Source organism: Sesamum indicum, linkage group LG3, assembly GCF_026168435.1.
Source record: "Sesamum indicum cultivar Baizhima isolate 11 linkage group LG3, ASM2616843v1, whole genome shotgun sequence".
Taxonomy (NCBI): domain Eukaryota; kingdom Viridiplantae; phylum Streptophyta; class Magnoliopsida; order Lamiales; family Pedaliaceae; genus Sesamum; species Sesamum indicum.
Genome location: NC_142659.1, coordinates 22,032,662 through 22,051,617, shown reverse-complemented (window position 1 = coordinate 22,051,617; position 18,956 = coordinate 22,032,662). Strand labels below are relative to the sequence as shown.

Genomic DNA, 18,956 nt, shown 5'->3' with positions numbered 1-18,956 from the left:
CAGTTGACGTTGTAGAGTTATTTTTTCTGGGCAAATACGTACGGACTGGGATTTTAATATTATCTATTTGACAGATTCTTTATTTCACTTTTGTCGTTAATGTTTTAAGGAAAATCGTAAGTAATGGAAAGTTTTTTTTTTTCCAGGTGTGAAGTTGTAGAACAAGATTCGTGTGCATTGGTTTCCACTGCCAGATTGTGGACCACCAACTAATAGACGACACCTTTGGTTAGAGAGATTTGTTGCCTTGGTGACAAGGGCTAAGGCAAGAATAATTTTTCAAAATATTTTGAATTTAAATTTGTTTAAAAACAAATATTTCCTTTGTTGTTGATTGCTTGCTAGTGACAATAAATTAGACTCTGGCGACCAACGCCTCTAACGCGGTGGTCTAACGGAAAAGTTGGAGCAAAGAATTTTGGCAAAAAAGAATAATGGAGACATCCAACGTATATGGACTCTTGCAGGGGTATTTATGACTTTTCCACAAGATATCACACAAAACAAGTATACAAGTTAAACATAGAATCAATACAATGAAGGATTGGTTGTGCTTCACTAAGGTAATGTAAACAACTAATAAAAATGTCACTTAGTCAATAATCTTAATATTAATCAAAGCTTAATCAATTAACTTTCAATCACATCACAATAAGTAAAGGAAGCCTATGAGTAAAGTGAAGGATAAAATATTATAGTATATTGGCGTGTGGACTATTTTAATGTAGATATGTAATTATATTAGTATAAATTTAAAGGTATAATTAATATTTTCAAATTTACTATTACAGTGTCACATACATCGTTAGTTATGAGTGAGAGATGTATTTTTATTTTTGAATTAGTATAGATATATGTGGATGTATACTACACAATATAGATGCAATAATATTGACGAGGATCTGTCCCAAATTATTGGTTTATTTATCGCAAATAATAAAGAAATATATTTATTTATGTTACTTTGTTTAGAAATAATGATATCACTTAGTGTTTATTTTACGATTTAATTTTAGTTTCTTATTATTAGAATGTTTCGACTGTAAATTATAAATTTGATGTTTGTAAAAATGAGCTGACTCAAAAAGATCAAAATGATCCAAAAGAAAAAAAGATACACCAAAGGAATACAAGGCCTAAGGTGCCCTCCAAGAGGTCCAATTCGGGTATGGGCCCAAAATACCCCTGGGGAGTCTAGTAGTAGGCGTCCCCAAAAATAAATTAGCCAAAAAAAAGTCCAACTAGCCCAAATTCAAGAGAGTTTCGATCCAAGAATGCCTCCAGGAAGTTTAAGAACTTAAAATCCCATAAATAAGGACCCATCTCATACGGTGTCGACGGGCGACCTAGATGGCATCCACATAGGATATTTGTATTTATACCTCCAATAATCAGATAAGACCAGCAGCCTCCTTGGGGACACATGATGCCTCCCCATAAGTAACCTACCACTGAAAGCTGGGACTCCAGTGGGAAAAAGGCATTTCCTCAACCACTTTCCTGAAAATCTTGGAAGACAATCTTATCTCTAGAAAATACAATCATCCACAGCGGATTCCAACCATCCCACGAGAATCATGGATTTTCAACTGCCAAGAGATAACCCTTCACTGAATCCTGGGGATATCCCCCGACCATCAAGAGACCCTCCATCTAATCCATGAGGGGCAAACCTTATCTAACCACTTTGAGATCATGCTCCTCCAAATTTGTGATAATTTCCAACCAATTAATGGTTGTTTATAAATAGAAAGCTTCTGCAGTGAGAGGATGATATGTTTTGGACTTGAGCCTACATACTATCACTTTCACCTTCATACTACCACCTTAACTAAAAGAAACATCGCAATTTCGTACTGAGAGCTTTCTTTCAATACCAACTTCTCTTTTGTACACGAAATATGAGAAATAATACTCTGAATATCATTTATTTATACTCTTTTATTTTCTAGCATTTAGTTCATTATTTTTTATTTTAAGTGGATTTGAACACCATATTTTTTTGCTTGCATCAAAACTTATGAATAAAATCATTAATTTATATTTTATTGTTGAATGAAATGTCTCCTTAGCAAATTCATAGTTTTGAGAATATAAAATTAAATTAAATTCAATACAGCAAAAGCATCATTGAAAAATAAAAAATAAAACATAAAAATGTAAACACACGACTCTTATTGGGGACTGAAATGATTGTGTTAGGGTGAGGATCCGGGTCGGGGGCCGACGGGTCTGAACCATTTCTCAGTGAGATTTGTTCAGATTTGTACATCCACCCAGGTGGGTCAGATGGGTAAAGGGCAGAGTGGGTCTTTCATGTTTGTGTGAGAGAAATTTCACCGTCCACATGCAAAAATTAGCCGTCATGCTAAGTTGTTACTATATATTAAAATAAATAATTTTTATATTTTAAAATATAGTATAAATAAGAGTAAAGTATATAAATTTAATAAATTATATATAAAAAAAGATTATATACAGTTACCACCTCTAAAGTATTCACTCCATATCAATTACCCTTAAAGTATTAAAACCTTCGAAAACTCCACTAACCTTTGTTTTTTAAGTTTGAAAAGTCCATTTTTCCTTACAAAATTTGCTTTGTGGAAAAAAAAATAAAAAGATTTTTAAAATGTCAAAATCACCATTTGTCTAATTCTAGTTTTACTTGTTTATCGGTTCCTTTTTATCTTCTATTCATAACGTACTTCTGGCTCATTTTATTTTAGTTTTAATTGTTTGTCAAACCAAATTAAAAATAAATTTATACATACATAAAATTATAATATATTAATTCCATATTTTTTATTAGTTCATAGGCCATTTTGATTTTATTAATTGTATATTTATTTAAGTAAATACATAAATATATATGCATGTATAAATTTATTTTTAATTATCTAAAATAAAATAAGCTCCAAGTATTTTAGGATTACTAAAATAAAAAGAGCTTGATGAATATATACAATTAATTTTCATAATTCTAAACTACTTAGAGCTTATTTTATTTTAATTTTCACTTATTTTTAAAATCAAATTAAAAATATATTTATATATGCATATATATTTATATATTTACTTAAATAAATATACAATTAATAAAATCAAAAGCGCTTATGAACTAATAAGAAATATAGAATTAATACATATTTATAATATATATTTATATATATGATAATTATGTAAATATAGTAATTTTATACATTTATAAATTTATTTTCAATTTAATTTGACAAACAAGTAAAACTAAAATAAAATGAGATACAAGTACTTTAGGATCACAAAATAAAAAGAGCTCGCTAAACAAGTAAAACTAGAATTAGACAAATGGCAATTTTGGCATTTTAAAAACCTCTTTATTTTTTTTCACCAAGCAATTTTTGTAAGGGTAAAATAGACTTTTCAAACTTAAAAAGCAAAGATCAAGAATTTTTTTTGAAGGTTTTAATACTTTAGGGGGTAATCAATATAAGGTGGATACTTTAGGAGTGAAAACTGTATTTAACCCTTAAAAGAAAATAAATAAATAAAGAAAGAAAACTAACTCATTAAAACTTGAAAAGTTGATTAAAAAATTTATCTTATGAGTTGAACTATATTTTTAGGATCATAAAATCTTGGTGCAACGGTATCACTAACCACTCTTTAAGTATAAATTATACCTTATGTTTTTTTATTAGTATAAATAGATAAATACTTATCATTTTTTCAGTTAAAAATAAATTTAAAAGAAAAGTATTTTTATTCACACTATGTACTTTTAATCTACTTAAATAAAGTTTAGTTTAAACCAAAAGTTATAAATTACCAATGTCCGCATCTTGATGATAAATTTACAAATATTAAATTATTTTTTAAATACTTTAATATTAGTTTTTTTCTTAGACTTTTTACTTTATTTTCACTATAAAAAACAATAAAATTTGGCATTGATATCCTACGATCATTTCAAAGCCCGTGTCATATTGGAACGGGTATTAGCACTCATGAAAACAGAGAAGAGGTCGATGACATCATGATTCATATTTTTTATGTGTTATTATTTTGGCACGGCAAAATCGTTACAAATGGTGTTCCAAAATAATAGTTACAACTTATGTTCCTAAGATCATTCCAAACATGTAATAGTTAACAATTGAAACCCTGTTTGGAACACATTATTAAAATAAGGGACGGTCTTGAGTTGACATTTCTTATATGGGAGATAATTGATGTAAAAAGAATGACAGTTAGTAAATATATTCCAAAATGACATATAATTTAAATACTATTTGTCAGTTGATTATATTTGTTGTATTTTTATCAATTAAATTTAATATTATAATAATATATATATATATATATGTATGTGTGTGTGTGTAGGACTCATCATGTTAAGATAGATGAGGAGATGGATGTATGTGAAAGAACCTGCGGAGGAGGGTAGGTCTTACACTGGAGTTTAAAGATGGTATTACTGCATTTATAGAATGGGCCGAATCTCAACATGCATATACGGATAGTGAGAAAATTAAGTGTCCTTGTCGAAAGTGCAAAAGTGAAGTTCTCAAAACCTTGGACGAGATAAATTTTTACGGGTATATGAAAGATTTTATGCCAGAGTATTATAATTAGACTTCACATGACGAGGAGATGGTGCATGAGTACTTTGAGGCAGCCATTTTGCCCCCTTTGCAGGAGGAGCAAACTCCTGCGGCTCCTGAGGACGAGGGTACCAGTAGACACTGGGGTGATGTGGCACAAATGCATTGGACGCAGAGGATGGTTTTTGATGTCATCAAGCTGGCTTTTGAGTCTTCTAATTATAACTAGGATGGTGCGCCTTATGATGGTACGAGGTCATGCCCTACTGATGGGCGGCCTAGTTCATATTACAGGGGGTGTTCCTATGTTTATGTGTTTGGGCTGGCAGATCGATTTCATGAAGTAGTGTATGTTGTTGGCAACCATTGTAGAATGGTTGCACCTAATCTCAATTGACATCTATTGCTGAGTTGGTTGATATCAAGGTCGAGGCTTATTTTTTTGAGAGAACATATCATCGAATTTTCTAGTGGGCTGATAAGATATTGTCTCACGACCACACCCTGCCTTTTGATTACTATAATACGAAGAAGTTGATAAAGAGACTTGGGTTTACTTGTTGAGAAGATTGATGTGTGTAAAAATGATTGCATATTGTACTGGAGGACAATGTTGATTTGGAGTACTATAAGTTTTCTAGAGAAACTAAGTACAGGCCGACCAGGGAGCAAAATTCTAATCGTAAAAAGACCCTGTATGCCATTCTTAGGTACCGGCCGATTATTCATCGCCTACAGAGGTTGTATGCTTCAAAAGAGACTGCTAAGAACATGACATGGCATGCAACCGTCAAATCGGAGGAGGGATCCCCATCCCTTCCGTCTGATGCAGAGGCATGGAGGCATTTTGACCAATCATATCCCAATTTTGCAGCAGAGCCCTGTAATGTTAGACTGGATTTGTGCACGAATGGTTCGTACCACAAGGGAATGTGCATGAGTTCTGAGTATATGTTTCTGATAATGGTGATCCCTGTGCCCTTCTAATCTGAAACATCACAATGTAAGCAAGTCAACTATGGACTGTGGGGTTTGTGTCAAAAGCTCGTTATATACAGACACGGACAGTGACTTCTATGGAATTTTCGAAGAGATAATTCAACTAGAATACCCACTTATTCTAAACATGTAGATCATTCTGTTCAAATGTTGTTAGATAGATCCCATGAGAGCTATGAATGTACATCCTCGTTATCACCTCGTTGATGTAAACTTCAAGAAGGTATACCAAAAGAACAAACCAATTTTCCTAGCGCAACAAGTATACTACATGGAGTACCTCAGCATGACGAGAGACAAAGTGGATTAGATGACTATATGCAAAAGACAAGCCAGAAGAGTCATTGATGACTCGAGATGGATCGAAATCACATTTCAAGAAGAGATAATACCTACTCCACAAGTTGTGATGGACAATCATAGTTATGACTTGCATGGCCCAAATGGTATATAATTAGTTATTGTATCTTTCTGTTGCAAATCAACAAGGAGCAGGTACATCCCGAACGGCCAATGGTGAATCTGCTGATGAATCTGATGAAGATAACTTTGATGAGGATTATGAGACTGACGAAGATAATAGTTATGATTGAAAGTTCATTGTTTCTGTAATCAAACATCTATAATGGATCTGACAATCGTTCCAAAACGCGTTCCATATTGGAACGGATTTTGAAACACATTAGGAATAGAACTTGGTAGATGACGTCATAATCCCCATTTTTTATGTTATATTTTTGGAATGGCGAAACCATTCCAAACTGTGTTCCAAACAAATAGTTACAAACTCCGTTGCAAAGAAGGTTCCAAAATAGTAACGGTAAATGATTGGTACTCTATTGAAACACATTATTAAAATTAGGACGGTCTTGCAATGACCGTTCCTATATATGTGATAATGAATGTCCAAAAGATGACAATTAGTAAATGTATTCCAAAATGGGTACAATTTGGTAGGGATTGAGTAAGAACATAAGCAATTATGAGAAAAATCGTTCCTAATTATGAGTTTTACTGTATACAGAATGTGTACAAATACCTTTCCAAAATTTGGTACAAGTTGGAACGGTGGTGTTGTTTTATTAATATCGTAGTACTAATACAGTTCCAAATAAACTATTACTTATTGGTAACTTACGCATATTGATTGTTGCTGATTGAAATTTATGATATAATTGAAATTAATTCCACTAAAAAAAGAGAGAAAATAAATAATAACTACCGATTTTACCCTTTGAAATATGACCTCAATAATTGTTCCGACAACAATTTCAACTGAAAACAGACAAAGCGTGCCGTTTGCCAAGTAATTAGAGGAAGCAAACTGTTATTTTTACAAGTTAAGGGTGAAAAATGCAAAACAAATTTAATTGAACAATTGCCCTTCAAAAAACGTGCAAAGTTTTTCTGTCCATCCATTTAGACTGTCGTAATGAAATCTGATTCTCTTTATGCAAATGACGAAAGAGCCATCATTCACTCTCCTCCGTTTCAATTAACGTGGACGCACAAAATACTCTACGTCAAGGGGTAAACCAGTCTTTACAGTATCGTGCGGATCAATATTATTAAGATGATATTTTTCGCCCTATTCGGCTTCAATTCATCGCACGCTAATATCGTTTGAGAGAGAGAGAGAGAGAGAGAGAGAGAGCGCCCGAGGAAGAGAAATGGGTTCGCTTAGCAAGGTATGGAATTTCTACTATCTGTAGATTGTGTTCTTCCTGATGTTATGTGGTTGTGTGCATGCTGTAATTATAGAAAATTTCTTAAGCAAGGATCAAAGTTTGAGCTGATGATGCTCCGAGCTTATCGTGTTGGTATATTTGGATAATTTTGTATATATTTGTCTGCGCATGTGGTATTTGGATTCTTGTGAAAATTGAATTTTGAATTTAAAATTTTTAGCAACCAATGGAAAGTTGTTTGTTTTAATCCTCAATTGATCTTGGCTAGAGGTTGTAATTAAATGATCATAGCTTTGACTCGTGGTTTTGCGTAACATAGATGATCTTGACTGAGTATATTGTTCCAGTTCTTGCTTCATTCATTGATCAACAAGTAATGCTTTGGCAGATGCTGCTTAGTGAAGTTTAATATGGTTATATTTTATCTAAAACTTGTTCTTGATAACGTTTTTACCTCTGCTTGGGACGATCGTTGGGGAGATGATGAGTTGGGAAGAAGCGCAGGGAGCAGATTTCTCTTTTAACGTGATGAACTCTCACGTTGTCAGATTCTTGGTCCAAGTTTACTGGGGTGGTTATTCGCTTAATAACCTGCGAATTGTGAGAGATTTACATGCTGAATTGCTCATAGTAGCTGGCGTGCATAGTGCAACAGGTGGTGAAAAGAATTTGCTACATAGTGCTAGCTGAGTTGCATGCCAGTTTCTTCCCTCGTGGTTGCTAATTGTTTGTTCCAATTTTTCTGATATACGAAAAAGAATGTGCAGAATCAAGAACTTATTGCCCTTTTCTTCAGCAGAAGTCCTTACTTGATTATTGTTTTAGATGAAATGAAAAGTTCTTTTGCTGATTCGAATTTGGGTTTCTCGGCGTATTGTGCACTGGTGCAAGACGGTGAACATTGATTAATGAATAGGATGTCAACGTATTCAGACATGAGTTTTAGCCTGCTAATCTTAAAGCTGAGCAAGTTCTTCAAGAATCTATGAAAGACTTGCATGCTTTCTTTGCTCTTTCCTTCTCTAACTGTTAGTAGGAAACCTGATTCTCCTTTGCATAGCTTGCTGGGTATTTGGTGATTTTCTGTTACAGCGACTATTAAACTGACATTCAGTTCTTAGATGTTTTGTTTTTATGTTGCCATTTTAAGTTTCTTTACCTGCCAAATTTAGTGGCTTAATGCTAATAGTACTAAAACTAAAATCATCTTCAAGAATAAGACCTGCCTAAACAATTTTGTTTTCTTCCAGGATGCTAGGGAGGAAGTTATTCAGGCATGGTATATGGATGACAGTGATGAAGATCAGAGACTCCCACATCACCGGAATCCAAAGGAGTTTGTCTCCTTTGAAAAACTTGATGGTATGAATTCTCCGAAGTGTCCATTATGTGGTCTTACAAATTGTCTCTCTAACATAGGCTTGGAGATATAAGATGTCAGTTCCGACCCATTTGCCCTGAGGGGTATCTAGAAAACCATTTAACCAATTCCATTGGTCGAGTCATAATTCATGTTGATGTAGATCGCCCTAAACATCCACATTTTATTTACTACTCATAATTTTGAACTTCTTATTTATCTGTGTTCCAATTCTTCAGAGCTTGGAGTGCTAAGCTGGAGGTTAGATGCTGACAACTATGAAACAGATCCCGGATTGAAGAAAATACGTGAAGCTCGTGGATATTCTTACATGGTATGCTAGTTCATAAAACAGATAGATGGTAGTATGTTATAGGTGGCTATTTCTGTCAGATATAGTTATTAGCTTTGCAGCAAAAGGTAAATGGAGTAAAAATCTGTGATTCCCTGTTAGGACTTTTGCGAGGTTTGCCCAGAAAAACTGCCTAATTATGAAGAGAAGATCAAGAGCTTCTATGAAGAGCATCTGCACACAGATGAGGAGATCCGCTATTGTGTTGCAGGGAGCGGTAGGTTTATGATTTACTAACTAGCATGGTTACTGAGCAGTACTTACTGATTATCATGGTGCCTAAAGACTTCTTTTGTGTTGAAGGTTATTTTGATGTACGTGATCGTGATGAAGCGTGGATTCGCATCTGGGTGAAGAAAGGGGCTATGATTGTTCTGCCTGCTGGAATTTATCACCGCTTTACACTTGATTCAGACAACTATATTAAGGTACAGATTAAAAGAGCTTGCACTGGCATGATCAGAAGAATTCTTGCTTGACAATTGTTATTAGCTTAAACTAATACATTTACGAGTTTATGTATACTGAATTATGATCTGTTGGCATGTTGTGCTAAATATATTATCCCGTCTCAGTTTAAGGGGGAACAGAAATCCAAAAACCAAACTAAGATGCCTTGTGAGGGAGTTGTTAAGATGTGGTACATTTTGAGCAAATGCAATCCCATTCATATGCATCAGCAACCCATGGGGAATAGGCATTGGTTTCCACACTGAGTGTCGTGATCATTATTATGTCTACATCTGCAGGCAATGCGACTCTTCGTTGGTGATCCTATTTGGACTCCATATAATCGCCCTCATGATCATCTTCCTGCGAGGTATAGTCCAGCTGCAGCTGCTCCCCTCCACACCCTCACACACAACTAGAAAGTTGAAACCGAAAATAGTGCCAGCATGTGCCCAACTAAAAGAACTAAAAAGAATGAACTATTACATTAAATGGTTGAAATTTTAAGGTGTTTATGTGCAGGAAAGAGTATGTCGAAACTTTTGTGCAGAAGGGAGGTGCTGGTCAAGCAGTCGATGCTGCTGCTTAAAACCCCTTTTAGATATGGGAACCTGCTGTGTCTGTTAGGGCTCATGGCGTTCCTCTAATAAGATGTATTCGGCTACATGAAACCAGTAACTTTAGCAAGCTTGTAGATTTTGTGGTGTTTTTCTGCAACTTGTTCCTGCTGTGCCTGTCATCTGCATCGTCTTTCTGCTTATTTTTCTCAAGGCAAAAAGATATTATTACATCCCTTAGCATTACTTTTTTGTTTATTTATTTTGATTGAAGTTCAATGTGTGAATGAAATGGACTCGCAGCAAATGACAGTGGAGGTTGTTTTCTCTGGATCCTTTTTGTTTATACACTTATCCAGACGCTCCATTTAATTTGCAATTCATAATGTTCACTAGTGTTCAAGTCTTGCAGGGTGGAAGACAGCATTTACCCACATCTGGTCATGTTTTGTTTACGTTAAATGACAAAGAGAATCATATCAGTGCAAATAAATTTAATTTTATTTATTTTATGTGTCGATAGACATAGTTTAGTGTTAAAACTAAACCTTGTGAACCTGCTATGTGAGTTTGAATCTTTACAAATGAATTGATTAGGCCATACACACGTTTGTTTTTTTTTTGTTTTTCTCATAATTCTTAGGATTTTAGTTTTTTGTAGACATATAGATAATATAATTTTGATCCACTAATGTAAGGATGGAGCTATGATATTTGGACACGGACATGGCAATACGGACACAATATGACACGGACACGAGACACGAAAAATTTAAAAAGATTAGGACACAACATGGTATCAACACAGATATATGTAATATAGTTTTTATTAGGGATACTTACACTCTCTGCGACGTCCGTAGAATTTTTCACATAATTGGAAGATTAATTGTTAATTATTAAAAATTTGAATTTAATTAGTAAATAAATTACACATTGAAATTGGGATATAATAAAATTTGAACGGAATAAATTGAAATTCGTTATAATATCTAGGGACAAATTATATTAATTAAGAAATTAGAAAGGGCATAATGGGTATTTTAAAAAAATATTTAATTTAAATTAAAAAAATAAGAAAGAAATAGAAAATAAAAAGAAAATAAAAAGAAAAATGAATTGGGGGAGGGATGGGGCCATCACCCACCGCCCCACCTCCCCATGATAAACATACTAGGGGTGGCAATTTTTTGCAATTTTTTTTTTTCGCGAAAGAATATTTGCTCATTTCACATATCACAAGGAGTAAATTGCATTTAGTCATAGTATAGATATATATGTAATCAATGAACATATAAAATTTAAAATTCTGCCCTTTCTGAAATAATAAAATTATCTTGTAATAAAATTCTATTTTTGTCCTTGCAAAAGTATTAAAAATACATTTTATATATATATATATATATGTATATGTAATTCATAATAAATTAGAAACGACAAGTAGTCATTATTCAATAGGATTTTCATATCATAAATCAAAATCAAAATGCCTATCATTGTTGAAGAATGTGTCCATGGAATGTTGCTTCATGTTAATGTTTTACTTGTACGTATATTTCATTGTCATTATTATTTTTCAGCAATTTCTGCAATTTTTAGATACGTGGAAATCAATTATACCCCGTTAAGAATTTTTTGGACCCAATAAGTACATAACATACTTGGAGAAAGATATTAAAACAAAAAAAGAAATAACTTGTGAAAGCACATTAAAAAAAATATAATATTTAATCAAAATTAAATATATTATGATTAAAAATAAAAATTATAGTAAATAGTCATTAACCACGGTCACACAATAATTGTTCGTGATAATTTTTGTAAATGTGGCTGAAAGTAGCTAAAAGTCATGACAAAAATACTTACCATAGCACATAATTACAGCAAAAAAATCTATTTGATATTGATAAGTTGAGTTTTGATATCCAGTTTTATACAATTATGATTAATAATAGTTATTTATTCTAATTTTTAATTTATATCTATTAAAAATGTTGGGAATAGCTTTTTTCTTTTTTTTTTTTATGGCGTAGCAATAAAATCCAATAATGTGCCCATCACATGTTGTTAATTACTTTTGTTGTTTGCCAATGTCAATTTTAGGTAGCAAACTGTAAAATGACCTGACATATGTCCTCGACGAAAAGGTCTAAATAAAATGTTGCATGTGAAGCCCTTCGACAATTTTTTTTCTTTCTTTCTAGAATGAGTGTGAAAATATTAAATTACGTAGTTCATGACATCTTAGTATGGCAGCATTTATATTATATTGATATGGTATGATTTACGGTATTTAATATTTTTATATTTGATTCATATAAAATATTTTAAGATAAATTGCATCGACATTCTATGAAATTAAATTTAGTTATACAAATACTCATGCTTCTTTGTAAAATCACAAATACAAGCTCTGAGGAGTATCAATGTATCTTAACTCAGGGATTGTATTATAAAATTAGAAAATTGGTAAAATTGGTCCTGTATATTGGTAATTTTTAGGTAATTTTGGCTGAAATGACGAAAATTGTCATTAAATTAAAATTTATAGGACCAAAATTGTCAGTTTGGTACTTACAAGACTAATTTGTCACTGCCTATACATATAGGACCATTTGCGATTTTTCCTTGTAAAATTTTGTACAATAGAGTACAAAACCCAAGTAGTATCTCCTTTATAACAGATCACCTATTCAACTATTATGGTGATTTGGAGTACGAAACTCCTTATATATACAAATCAGATTATAGAACCAATATGTAATAATAAATATTAAAGAATAAACGAATAAAACAGTATGTATGAAAATGGTTCAGGTATTAGCCAGATTCAGTCAAAGAGGGAACACGGTCACTTGGCACCGTACCCACAAAACCAACCCACGGTTGCTCCTCACCATAGAGATATAAGGTCACAAAGATCAACACAGAAACTAGTCACCACAGACCCACCATTCACTCAGAACCTTTTTGGAGAAGAAGATCTCAGAATATTTTACACGGATTCAAGGTGTATTAGGTCGAGGGCCAAAACCCCCATTTATAGGAGAAATGAATCGGTAGAAAGGGTAGGCGGCAGACGACAATTAGAGAGAGGGAAGACGAATAGGTTAGGTTTAAGGTTATATAGAATATATAGTAAGTTACTTGGGTTGGGTATAGGGTGGTGGGTCGGATCGGGTCGGGTGAGGGCCTCCAGGTGGGTCGGCCTTTGGGTGGGCTTAATAAAAAGGCCTACCAGTTGATGGGTCATGGGCCAAAAATATAACACACTCCATCTTGGACCAAGACCCAATATTGTAAAATTTCGTCCCTAATAAAAGGTGGGTATATTTGTAAAGTTATAGAGGACAGGATGTATTTGTATTGAACCTAACTTCTTGCAATGTCGATGTAATTTACCAAAATAATATGCGTCCTCCTTGTCATTATATGCATTCATGGGAACTGAATGCATCATCTCAACTAAGGCTTCGTTTGGTTCGATGAGAGAAAAAGGAGGGCTAAAATGGTATAGGAAGTGAAATAATAATAAATTATTTAATATAATTGAATGAAAAGTAAATTTCAAATATTTTCTCTTATTTGGTACGACAAAATAAATTGAGAACGTAAGATTAACTTTTGTAATATATATGACTAATCAATCCTTTCTCTTCATTTTGAACTTGAAAATAAGTATATTATTACTAAAATAAATAAAAATTAGTTAAAAAAATAAAAACTAAAGCCAAAAGCTTATTAATAAAACACACATGAAAGAAATATTTTTCAATGTCAATATCTCAAAACACACATCAAAGCCAGAACAAGAAAGAAATAAATTGATATTTCTTGTCGTTTTAATCTTATATTTCTACTTTTTCATCCAATTTCAGACATAAATTCAAAAAATAGATATATATATACATTCAATTTCACTTCTTTTTTATTTATTCTCTCTAACCCAATATATATATATATATATATATATATTTATTTATTTATTTATGATGAATTATGGGATGCACAAGCTGAGATGCATGTCTTGGATCTCGTGGCATTTTGTTTTACAAGAATATAATAAATTAGTAAAGATTTCAACAGCTGGGGAAGTATGATACCCATGTGCTTCTGCTACATACATACCATACATTTTTATACCCCATGACCCTATCATTATATATTTTATTCACTCTTTATTTTTTTTTCTCAAATACTTTTTTTAAATTCAATAAGAGTAAAGATTATGTTTATTATTTGGGAGCTATATAATTATTTTTATCAGAGGATACGTTTATAATTTTTTAAATAATGAGAGATGTTTATAATTATATCAAATTTTAGGAGATTTAACTATAATTTACCCCCCCCCCCTTTTAATACAAAACTAATTTTCAAAGCTCACTTAAAACAAAATTTGACACCAATAACCTACAATTATAATATTTAAAAATATTAGTGTAAAATCACATAAAATTTTTACATGTTAAACTTTTTTTTAATTATTTCTGAACTACTTATACGGGATGTACGAAATATTCTATTTCTACCTATAAATATCAACAAATATTATTAATTTATACATACGTAAATACATATTTTTTTTAAAAAAATGTTACATACTTTATGTTTATATATATATAAAAAAAATACAAAAGTATTATAAATATTCAATAGATCCCACTAAACCACTTTGATCAATCAAGTTTCAATAATAATAATAATAATAATAATAATAATAATAATAAATCTTCCCACACTGACAAGAGTATTTTACAAGAAGTAGCCATGTTCCTCGACCCCATTTCACATGCTTCCTTACCACCCCCGCCATCCTCTTACTATATATATATATATATATATATATTTTGAGATAATTACACTTTTTAATCCTAAAATTTAGTATATTTATATATAAATCTTTTATAATTTAAAAATTTATATATAGTAGCCTTGAGGTGTGCTTTCATTTGGCAAATAGATCTTTTCATTAATCAAATTTATTTAATTTGATGATATTAACAAAAAGAGTCGGATAAAAATTCGTATTTACCTTCGATTGTTTATTATTAATTTATTGCAGGTCCAATAATTTCTTTTATGATCAAATTACCCTTATATATCCTCACACGTTAATACATGCGAAGAAGTATATTTTCACTGTTATACGGGTAATTTAGTATCAAACAATTTATTTGATCTACAATAAGGTTGTAATAAGTCAATAAAGGGTAAATTTTAATTTTGATTCCGATTTTTTCTTTTGTTAATATCAATTAATTTTTAGTGAATTTTACTGACGAATGCACCTATTTATTATACGGAAGCAAACCTTATGGGTATTAAATGTACTTTTTCAAATCACAGGAAGTCTACATATAATTATACTAAATCTCAGGGAAGATGAGCGTAAGTATCCCTATTTTTAATTGCAAATTAATCTTCTATTATATTTTATATATGTAAATTATACATATATATTTTTAAATATAATAAATGATGCCATTTTTATATGCCTAATATATATTAAAAGAAATATAAGCTAAAATAAAATTTAAAAACTGACAGAAAATCCAACCTATCACAATCCCCTGTACTTACTGGTGAAAGATTTTTTATCATACATCTATGCACATACTAAAGTCACACCCCACGAGTGTATATATATTATTTATATTTAAATTATAATTTTTAATTTAAAAAATATATATTGTTGATGTATAACAGTAATATGTGGTACGAAAGTGTGATGAAAGATCCAAATCGGCTACTCCCACCACCTATTTTGTCCCTACGAATTTTTTATCATATTTTTGTATCATATATTAATATTACAGTAACAACTAGTTAGCACGTGTGTTTTTTCAATTAAAAAATAAAATTATAATTATAAAATAAAATTGTGTATAATATATACATGAGTTCGCATCTATGTGTGACACATAAAATGTAATAAAAATTCCTTTTCCCTTTCACCCCACTTAGAATTTTTCATTTCAAATCATGTCGTATTCTTTATTTTGTTGAATATATACACATTAATTATACAAAAATTATATTATTTATTTAGGAATAATTACATTTATATTTTTTAGTACATGACAAATAATTTCTATTTTTTAAATAACTATACATACACCTACTAAAAGCATCAAATCACCCCTATTTAGAAAAATAATACACATAAACCTGTAAAAAAAATACCAATATTATTACATAAACTACGTACATTTTTTATCTGTCATGGGTGATTTTTGTAATTTTATAAAAAATATGAATGATTTGTATAATAATAATATAAATTAGATGGTGTAAATATAATTATGACTTTATTTTATTTATAAAAAGATTTGATACTCTAAAATCCAATCCACTTTTACCTAGCAAAAAGGACCCTTTTTCACTCCCCCACCCCACAAAATTTGTCACTTTAAAGCAAGAATTTCTTTAGCCCACTCCAGCAGGTAAAGAATCAAAATTCCCTCACTGCAGTGTTCATTCTCTGTTTCTTCTTCCACAGACCAGTGTCAATCTTATCCCTTCATAAACAACGGAAGAGTTCCAAAAATGATTGTTTCCAAGGAACAGATCGATCATTCGAGCAGAGTTGTCCGAGAAATGCTGTAGTTTTCTGTCTCTGATCAGACAGTGAGAGGATATATGGGGAAGACAGGGAGATGGATAAGGAGTTTCCTGACAGGGAAGAAAGAGAATAAAAATGCGACGATTTCAGCTGACAACGCCGCCAATGAGGATCGCCCGGCGACTCCCCTGTTATTCCCGCAGCCCACAACGCCTAAGGACAAGCGCCGCTGGAGCTTCCGCCGCTCTTCCGCTACCGTGCCGGGGCGGCTGGACTTGTATCCTGTGGAGAGTATTCCTACTCCTCATGTGGTGGATCATCGTATAGAGGATGAGTCCAAGAAACACGCGTTGGCGGTGGCTGCGGCCGCGGCTGATGCTGCGGTGGCTGCTGCCAAAGCGGCGGCCGTCGTGATTCAGCTGACGGCTGCCGCCTCCGGGAGGACCAGTGCAGCGGAGGAAGCTGCTGCCGTCAAGATTCAGTCCGTTTTTCGGGCGCATTTGGTATGCATTTCTTTATAATATTTCTGTTTGATTTCATTTGGTAGAATATTTTTCTGTGCTTATCAGAATTTTTAGTATCTTGAGATTTTGTATTTTGACTATATACTTGAATCAATTATATGGTAAGTATAACATACTTGATTGGTGTAGAATTCAACAAAAGTGACTGATCACATGACAAGTATGATTGGTGTATTTCGATTTTTTAGTAAGAAGTTTCACTTAGATGAATACAAATAAGAACAGATTACATTACATTGTCATTTATAAGTAGGTCTAAGTACACAAATACTCTCCATCCTTACAAAATTACAATTGCACCTTTTGTTTAGTAGCGAAATTTTACATAAACACACGGGCTTCTTTGTACTAACACACTTGTAACTTTACAAAAAAGCATTAATTAGTAATTTATATAATTAGGCATAACCTTAAAGGATGTTGATATAATTTACTTGATAAATAAAGTAAGACACATCAAATTGTGTATTTTATTTTATTTTTTCATATTTTTGTTATTAATTTTCTTCAGGCAAGAAAAGCTTTGAATGCTTTGAAAGGACTAGTGAAGCTGCAGGCATTAGTTAGAGGGCATTTGGTGAGAAGACAGGCAACTGCAACACTGCGGTGCATGCAGGCACTACTGAGCGTTCAGGCTCGAGCTCGAGCTCGACGGCTGTTAATGGCCGAGGAAACTAAGTCCGTTGCCCAAAAACAATCTACTCTTAGGAGACCTTCACAGGAAAATAAGTCCAGAAACTTTAATCAAGTAAGTATGATGTGGAATTACTGTTTAGTTGATTGTGTTGCAATTGTTGATGTCTGAAATTCAAACTTTTCAAAGGAGAAATCGTCTGAATCCGTTGGATCTTGGTGTTTGAGATGTCTGAAATACAAACTTTTCAATGTGCTTGTAGGAGTTTGACAGGGGACATGAAGACGACATCAAGATTGTAGAGATGGATCCTGGCAACAATAAGCCGGTTGCGAGAGCTAGAAACAGTCACTCAAACTACACACAACTCGACAAATTTGAGCAGAGAACGTCCACGCACAGCACGCCCGTCAAGCAAGAATATCAGCAACTCTCACCATTAACTGATATGACTCCAAGAACGTGCAGCAACCATTTCGATGAGTATTTGTGTAGTGCAGCACTGAGTAGCCCACAATGCTGCTCAGCTGTATCCAAGCCCGATCAAGCAATGCTCCAGACGTTTTCCTATCCACGGTTGGAATACGCAGAATCCCTTTACAACGAGTACCCATTCTACCCCAACTACATGGCCAACACCAAGTCATCAAGGGCTAAACTCCGCTCCCATAGTGCCCCAAAGCAACGGCCTGTTGAGATGTTTGAGCGGCAGACAAGCAGGCGGAGGGCTTCCATGGAAGGCAGGAACTTCCCCAAGGCTGTCAAGATGCAGAGATCTTCGTCCCATGTCGGTTCAACGGGTCAAAACTATCAGTATCCGTGGTCGGTTAAGCTTGACAGATCAACGGTTTCGCTTCAGGGCAGCGAGTGTGGATCGACTAGCACTGTGCTTACTACCAACACTACAGGCACTAACTTCTGGCGGTTCAATCATAAATAAAACTACGAGAGAAACGATCAAAGTCCCTACAACTCATAAAATCAAGAACTTGGTGTAACATTTGTTTTGTTCTTGGCTTGATGTTGTTTATTTGGTGGAGCAATGTTTTTGGAGCTCTTTGTATGTAGTTTTATTCTAAGTTGTTGGTTTCATGTTTGTTGCTCATTTAGGCTGCAGCCTTTGAGGCATAATTTTGCAAGGCAACTAGACTCAACTCACAGTTGAAAATATATTTGTTTTCATTTTCATTGTTTGTCAAAATTTACTCAATGTTTGTTTAACTGTTTTGGCATAAATACATACA

The 18,956-nt window shown here is 32.9% G+C and overlaps 2 protein-coding genes across 4 annotated transcripts; both read left to right on the top strand.

The window, feature by feature from the left end:
- Positions 1-7,114: 7,114 nt before the first annotated feature.
- Positions 7,115-10,222, top strand: LOC105158402 (acireductone dioxygenase 2). Of its 3 annotated transcripts, XM_011075154.3 has the most exons (7): positions 7,115-7,270; positions 8,521-8,632; positions 8,870-8,964; positions 9,085-9,199; positions 9,286-9,410; positions 9,732-9,802; positions 9,955-10,222. In XM_011075154.3, exons 1-7 carry the CDS (start codon positions 7,253-7,255, stop codon positions 10,019-10,021), a joined length of 603 nt encoding a protein of 200 aa, XP_011073456.1. In that variant the 5' UTR covers positions 7,115-7,252; the 3' UTR covers positions 10,022-10,222. The 3 variants fall into 3 exon arrangements, with proteins under 3 accessions (XP_011073456.1, XP_088735390.1, XP_088735391.1); XM_088879264.1 differs by lacking the exons at positions 9,732-9,802; positions 9,955-10,222 and adding an exon at positions 9,558-9,725; XM_088879265.1 differs by lacking the exons at positions 7,115-7,270; positions 9,732-9,802; positions 9,955-10,222 and adding exons at positions 7,299-7,925; positions 9,558-9,725.
- A 6,184-nt stretch (positions 10,223-16,406) lies between these two features.
- Positions 16,407-18,900, top strand: LOC105158529 (protein IQ-DOMAIN 19). The gene is made up of 3 exons (XM_011075312.3): positions 16,407-17,057; positions 17,590-17,826; positions 17,975-18,900. Exons 1-3 carry the CDS (start codon positions 16,632-16,634, stop codon positions 18,650-18,652), a joined length of 1,341 nt encoding a protein of 446 aa, XP_011073614.3. The 5' UTR covers positions 16,407-16,631; the 3' UTR covers positions 18,653-18,900.
- The last annotated feature ends 56 nt before the right edge of the window (positions 18,901-18,956 follow it).